Here is a 7,429-nt window from a genome sequence, read left to right as displayed (position 1 = left end):
CAAAAAGACTTGCGTAAGTACTCCCTTGAAAGCCAGGATATACAGGCTATGTGTCCTTTCTGAATTAACTTACCTTCTCTGTCCCCGAGTATTTTGGTAAAATTTCCCCGTATTTTATATTTATATATACTTAAAAGATTATTTTTGGCAATATTTCTATTCAAAATTACACAAATCGTTTCTTTTGATTATGCATATAGTAATTTAAAGACACCAGTCCTTTTTCAAAAACTAACTACCGCCCAAAGGATTCTGGAGTTCAATTTTTAGTAGGCAAGTTATGTGTCTGAACATTCAATTTGGAAACAAATTATACCCTTACAACTCGTACTCCATCATTTATGTAGATAGTCCTGATGGATACGCTTAGGCTGACGTATGTATTTATATCAATTCCATTAACTTTACTCTCCATTAATTATAATATTTGTTACCTTATTTTAGGGCAGGCATTCTTTCTGCCCTTTGCAATTCATTTGACTGCTTTGTTTCCTCTATCAAATTTTACCCTTTCTAGAACCATGTATATTCTTGTTGACTACTTTCCTACAAGCCAATTTGAAGCATCAGTACAAACCAATATGTAGAGACTACTCAGTTATTCATTATTTCAATCGGAATCTATGCAGTCTGCGACCACCATTTTGCCTTAAAGTTCTTGGGGATTTTAATCATCATGTTGTAGTGAATTGTAAGAGAGAACATGACGCGTTTACTTCTCCAGACTGCTATCATTATGGGTCACGAATGAAGAGGAGACGCAATCCAGACCTCTCCCTTTAATATCATATTTGATTCAATTACGCACAGTCCACCTTTGCTGTTTCAAGCCGTATTTTTCATTTTCAACCGAATGAGAGCATCCTTTCCTCAGTTTCCTCCATGTAACACCTAAGCAGCCTGATTTTTGAAGAGTGTGGGAAGGAAGAGTCTTGATGCACCCCAGGGGAACTCCCTTTTATAGTTCCTAAACCATTGCATTGCATCTATTATTTAGGTCGGATTTTGCTACCTAGATGACTTGCTGAGCTGCTATTGATATGACCAGAAATCTTCTAGATGACGTAGGCGTTGACGTTCACGAGGCATGCTTCCAAATCTACAGCATACACTTCAAAATGGATAGTGAGCCTAGGAAACTACTAACTCTGCTCTAAGCTACAGCATATTCTTTGAAACGCACTGAGCAGTGGGTTGAAAGGAAGAGGAGGGACAAGTATCCCCGTCTTTTTCTGACCAAAGGAACTAAAATCCGGAGAAGCAATCCGCAAACTTTGAAGTTTTAACGAAAACGATGAAAAACCTTAATATGAATACTGCATAGATGGCCTAATTTCCAAGTTCCAAAGAATGACAGGTAAGAAAATCCTCCTCTCTGCTCCTATTTTTTCCTACTCTGTGGTATTTTAATCGCTAGTAACAGATCTTTAGAACTGCGTACGACTTTGTTAAGTATTTGGCATATTCTTTTAATTTTTTCCTTCAACGATTGTTGCCCTCAATTCGGATTTTTGGCGACATTTGACAGTATTGCTGAAGCAATAATATGCTGGGATGTTGCATAGTTTATGCATCAGTGTCTAGAAAAAAGGGACACCTTAAAATGAACGTTAAACAAGAGGATCTTTATTTTACAACCTTTGTTTTTGAGGAAATCAAGTGGGAAAATTTGGCTTAGTCATTTTGTCACGCCTCTGTGATTTGTGCCAGCAGAGATTTGGTAAATGCGGAGATAACAATTCGCACCTTTCCTCTCTGTATCCTATGACTGAACTGGTCCCGAGTTTATTTGAACAAAAATAGGCGTATTTAACAGGACACTACATTTTAAGAAAGATTCATTAACCACATAAACTAGTTGAAATTAATGACCAGTGGATAAATTTGAAGAAGTGGCAGCCTTGATGCGATGCAGCTATCATAAAATAAAGCTATGTGGGCAGTACACTTCTTAAAAAATTGGAAACCAAATGAAGAGCTACTGGCATGCAACAAAAGTCACGCTACAAAGTAGAAGTGCCACCCTTAACCGAATATTCACGTCCCACATGAGTCTTCCTCTCTTCTAAACATGTTCATTGACTCTTTTACCTGGATCTGCCCTTCTTGCTGATCATCACATCGCAGCCATTGCTTTTGACTCCACTCCTGAACCATCGACTCTAATGAGTGATTCTCATTGAATTGTGGAGGGCATTCGTTTCCAACGTCACTGATGCATCTCGATAATTCCACTACATTCACTGATGGAAGAGAAGCTGCACTGGATAATGTCAAATCATGATCTACAAAGAGGCTATTTCGAGCAATTTTGTAAAAGGGCCGAAATGTGCATTAGACCAATACTAAGTAAAAAATGAGTGCCTTTTACCTCCTTCATATGGCAAAAACGCCTCTATTTTGGAGTTCTGCAGGTCATAATCATATGGTGCCTTTCCTATCACACAAAGCAGGGGTTTTCTTATGCATTTCTCTAGCTGTCATGCTAATGATACAGTCGCTAGAGTCCTAAGGCACTGGAATTTTCGACTCGAGGTGGGCAAGAGAAATGGTGGTGTCTATGAAGGCGAAAGAAGAATACACTGTTCATTTCTACTTTATAACTTGATAACACGCCTCGTGTTAACGGCTAGTCAAAATATGCTACTTAGTCAAAATCAGTGAGGCTTAAATGCTACGGCTGGGATATTGTAACATGGGGGAAATGCGTCGACTTCACCGGTGCTAACTAGTCAAATCACTCAAACAACGATTTGCAAATAAGGTCCTTAACAGAAGGAAAGCTTAAATAGTGGTGGCAGATAGAGTGCTGCGTGCATTTTACCCTCCATTTTTCGACGAATCGGTAACTCATGAGGTGCTTTCGAGGTTAGAATTCCATCAGTAAAAGGAATACACGTGTTCCGATTTTAAAAGGAAGCTAAGCAGTGTACTGTATTCGACACAAACGTGAGCTACTAAATCTATCAAACAATGTGGTGGTAGTAGTAGAGGCCATCAGAGATTGTGATACCTGATTTGCTGTGTAACTCGAATGGAGTGTGCAACAGAGAATCGGAGAGCGGTAGCTTAACCACCTTAGAAACTTCCTTTTGGAGCACATCATAAATAAAGTGTTTAACATGGAAGAATTCTTTCATTATATAAGAAATATCCAAGAATGGTGCACAAATTTAGAAAGAAGTTATGCCATTAGAAGTCTACCTAATTAATGATATACAATAAAATGTCCCAATATCTTTGACCGTGGTTTTCAAAACGTAAATGTAGTTCTTGGACACTTTGCAGAAACATGTGTTCAGCCACCCGTGTGCTTCAGTTTACGAGGATTGTGCTCCCGCTCTGTGGCATGGCCTTCGGTGCTTGCGTTTAGGTCAAGATCTCTAACACTACAGAATGACATACGGGATGGCTGTCCCGTAGCAGATCGTCCAGTCTAGATCAGAGAAAACCCCTCCACTTGCAAGCTTCAGTGCAACAGATGAGAGCCGTGGGTGATGTTGAGAAGAAATGCCTTCTTCCATTTGAGGAAATAGGCTAACTGATGTTTCTGGATGGCAAGTTATTTCAAAAGCACCAATTGAGTTGTGGTGGCTGACACCTGAAACGTCAACGACCGAGCTCAAAAGAAAAAAAGTAGCAGTTTGGCATTGTAATTAACACGGTAACTTTTGCTTTGCAGCACGATTTTGAGGAGATTGCTAGTACCTACCTAGGTCGTGCATATCTTTCTAAGCAGTATATACTTCCACAATGCTTTGGGTTATTACGTCATCAAAGAAGACTTCGATTGCCAAATGGGAGCTGCATGGACTTCCTAAATTAATCACTGGAGCAGCATTTTGTTTACATGGATTGCAGGCCTCTGTAATTTAAATCACCGTCGACTGTTTTTTGAATCATTTAAAAGCCTGAGGCATATGGAAAAGAAAGTGAAGAAGTGAAGGGGGGAAAGAAGGAAAATTCAAACATCTGAAAACTAAAGTATTGCACGACATGCAACTGGGTACAGTGCGGGAGTTAAGGCATCCTTTTTAGAGCTTGTCACTTTCGATGTCGAAGTTCTGTTGATCGTTGGTTCCTCTGTATTGTATCAAGTCGGTATCGGTGCAAATGCCTCCGTGAAGGAGGCCAGATTATCAAAAGGGGCTAAGGCTGCTAAATGTGTACTTCAACAGATACAAAATAGCTAAAAGAACTTCGACCACCATCTACTCTTCAATAAAAGTAGTGCTTTTGAAACATCTCACAGTCGCAAAACGTTCGTCATTAGTATCTACGTAAGTCTGGGAGTATTTAGTCCCAGGGGCAGTGGTGCCAGTATATCATAAAGTTATGGGTCCTGACGGAGTAGTAGTAGTGGTAGCAGTTTCACTGACTGCAAGATGTTTCACACTGGATCCGGGTCATTGGTGTGACTAAAAGTTCCAGTCATAGTAAATACGAGAAGGCGCATGGAAAGTTGTGTCATCCCAGTAATTAAAGTGAATTTGTGCGAATTGTGGTAGGAACCTTCAGCATACCCTTTTCCCATTTATCACCTGCATAATTTTAATGTCGGCTTAGCCGAATGAATGTGCTTTAAGCCAGTATTCTCGGTTCCACTGCTGCAAAATCTCTCCGTATAAACCATATCAAAGGATTTGCAGATAGGGCAGTATCCAAGGCTACCACCCAGGTGGGTCCAAATTTGTCCATCTCTCAATTTCGCATGTTTCATTGAAATGAAATGTACACTCTAATTGATGACATCCTACACAACACTGGTTGATAACATGTGGAATGACATTCGAGGAAATTTAACCCCTTTGACTGATTTTTGTCCACCTAGCTAGTGGAAGGAAAATTTCATGTTGAAACTTATATCCAATTTCCTAATAAATGACAACGTGCGTCATTTGCACACACCAAATAACATTCCATGCATTTTAAATCATCTGTCGTCTGCGTGGCTGACCAACATGTAATGAGGGGCAACTTCTATTTTTAGCCCTCTTTCATCAAGTGTAATTTATTCTCTCAAATACTTCACTAGCCCACATTCCCAAGGCCCAACCATGCAACTTCTTTTATGAGCTGTTCGGTACAACTCGAGGAGGTTTCGACAAGACTAGCTCTTGAGAAATATATAGCTCGTACCATTTAATTGCAATAATGTGTCATCCTAACGAGGCCGCACATAACCTTGTGCTTCAAATCGTATCAGGATATTTTTGCCTCATTTAAGGGGGAGTAAGGCGGAAAGGCGAAGGTTCAACCTCATCCATTTTATCTTTTGATGGGATTTCCCCACCCTTCAACTGCTGCAATCACCTAATTGCTTTTGCTTGAACAAATAAAGGGAACACGCTAGAGAATCAACTGCCTAATACCTTCCAAAGACATAATACTAGCCGTGTCCCGAGGCGAATAAGGCTCTTTGCAGCTACATTTTAATGGTCCATTTTTAGTAATTCTGACCACCCTCTCCTTTGTTTAGTCCAGACGCCTCGATAGGCTAAGGAAAGCTATTTGTTCCAAATACCATTTCCTTTCTCATTGTCTTTTAGTTATGACGGCTCTCGTATCTTCCAATACAAGTGCAACTGCGGTCACAGCCATTCTTGAAGTAGGAGCTGGACATCACGGTAACAAATCGAAGGTTGGAAATATAAGTCCTTGCTAACAAGGCAATTTGTAAAAGATCAATTAACATTTGCGGCGATTTTCAAGAGAAAATGAGGCAATTTCAGCTGATTTAGGCTTAGAATTACCTTGTTTTGGAAAAAAGGCTTTTGCTCTTACTTTTGATTAAATCTTAAAGTCTAGTTGTCTTTGACTTGGAAGTAAGGTGGAAGGCTCATCCGCTTAAACGATAGACAGTACTCAAAGTTTGCTGGGGGATGCATTACAGCCCACCGTATATTTTAACTGTGGCTCAAAGAAACCGCACTTCTCAGATCTCGTTCTTCCAATTTCGGATGATTACTGCCAAAGAGTGGTGATGAATAACCCGGCGACTTAGTTCAATAGAGGTGGTGGAGCAGTAGAAGTGAGGTAGCATTTTTTTGCTTTTGTTGTCGAAATAAGTAAAGGTTGTCGCTTTGTTTTTTGGAAAATAAGCCAAAATGCATTAGCTATCAACTTTTAAAAAATCTTTCATTGGCCTTAAATAGTAGTGCCCAACCTGTCAGGAACACTCAGAGAATGCCTTAATTACGCCCTGCTTATATCATCTGACGTGTTGTAACGACACTTGTCATCAGCATTGCCCACTTCAGAAACACTTCTGAAAACATTTAAATGCTGCCTCTCAAGGATAAGGACTAGCTTTTATTAAGTAGAGCTGGACATGGCAACGTAGTAGCCAACGTGGAGACATTGTAATTATTTGCCATGCAAGCCGAAGGCGGAGAGGTAGTGCCAACTCCTAAACCAATCACAGCTGCCCCTGTGAATAGAATAACCTTAGCTTTCAACTCAATGACGGGTAACTTTATGTAGCGGCCTAAAATTGGTTTAGTGTGAGAGAAAGTGAGGACGTAAAAGAGATCTCTTTTAGGTTTGGTCCACAACTAAGGGAGCAGGACTTAGGGTTTTCAGGAAAATCATAAAAAAGAGGAAAAATTTAGGTGTTCTAATGTGATTATTTCGAAATGCCCACATCAAATAGGAAAAGATAAATATTAGACAATAATTGTCTGCACAGAAAGGGTATAATTTATGCAACTTCTATCGGTTCTCTAAGGTCTCTCCTTAATCTCTCTGAAGTCTCATCAATACCAACTCGGATGGGCTGGAATTTTTACCCAATTTCTCTGCTCCTATTCACATCAGTAAGTAAGGAAATGCAATTTCCAAGGCCCAAAAATCACTGCAAAGCCTCCTTAATGCAAGACGAAGCAAATCTATGCGTTTCCATATGATAAAAGAGGATCTTTTCGAGGAGAAGCTTGTGGGCTGATGTACTGAACCGTTAAATACACCTTAAACAAAAGACGTCCTCCTAGCTTGATGACAAATCCACCATAACAAACAACACTCCCATCAGCATCTATTTTAAGGGTTAATAAACCTCCCTTCACTTTCTTGTGTAAGTCAAACACAATCAGTCCTCAAAATGATGAAGGGGACCACTTGATAGGTATTACTTTTCCCAAAAATTTGTAAGTTCATTTCTACGGAGCAACTTTCTTTCACCTTTTGAGTAGCCAGTATTTTTGAAAAACTACAAGTACCTAGCCATAAAAGTCTATTATTTTGTAATGTTGCTGCCAGCATTCCTAAATGCAACCAGAAATATTGGGTCAAAAGAAATCAGTCTTAAAAGGAATCTACAGATAGGAGTACTATTAGGTGGATTCCATTGCTGCCACTTTGCCAAGTCGCCAGCATTCTACTGACGTTGAGGTGGAATTAAGGTGCATTTGATTACTTTCATGACATTTTA

The 7,429-nt window shown here is 39.7% G+C and overlaps 2 protein-coding genes across 2 annotated transcripts in view; one reads left to right on the top strand and one right to left on the bottom strand. All coding sequences in view use genetic code 11, as the record gives it.

The window, feature by feature from the left end:
* Positions 1 to 1,678, top strand: part of EGR_10661 (hypothetical protein) — a gene marked incomplete at both ends in the record, with an annotated part of 9,368 nt that extends 7,690 nt beyond the window's left edge. Inside the window, 3 exons of the mRNA XM_024499910.1 lie at positions 138 to 199; positions 518 to 691; positions 1,566 to 1,678. Of these exons, the coding sequence (XP_024345673.1) occupies positions 138 to 199; positions 518 to 691; positions 1,566 to 1,678 (349 nt within the window). The remainder of the gene's footprint in view (positions 1 to 137; positions 200 to 517; positions 692 to 1,565) is intronic.
* Positions 1,679 to 1,854: 176 nt separating this feature from the next.
* Positions 1,855 to 7,429, bottom strand: part of EGR_10660 (hypothetical protein) — a gene marked incomplete at both ends in the record, with an annotated part of 6,857 nt that continues 1,282 nt past the window's right edge. Inside the window, 4 exons of the mRNA XM_024499909.1 lie at positions 1,855 to 1,950; positions 2,092 to 2,285; positions 5,694 to 5,783; positions 7,131 to 7,262. Coding sequence (XP_024345672.1) covers positions 1,855 to 1,950; positions 2,092 to 2,285; positions 5,694 to 5,783; positions 7,131 to 7,262 — 512 coding nt within the window. The remainder of the gene's footprint in view (positions 1,951 to 2,091; positions 2,286 to 5,693; positions 5,784 to 7,130; positions 7,263 to 7,429) is intronic.

Source organism: Echinococcus granulosus (genome assembly GCF_000524195.1).
Source record: "Echinococcus granulosus chromosome Unknown EG_S00248, whole genome shotgun sequence".
NCBI lineage: Eukaryota > Metazoa > Platyhelminthes > Cestoda > Cyclophyllidea > Taeniidae > Echinococcus > Echinococcus granulosus.
Note: the sequence above shows the minus strand (reverse complement) of the source record. Positions and strands in the feature narration are given on the sequence as shown.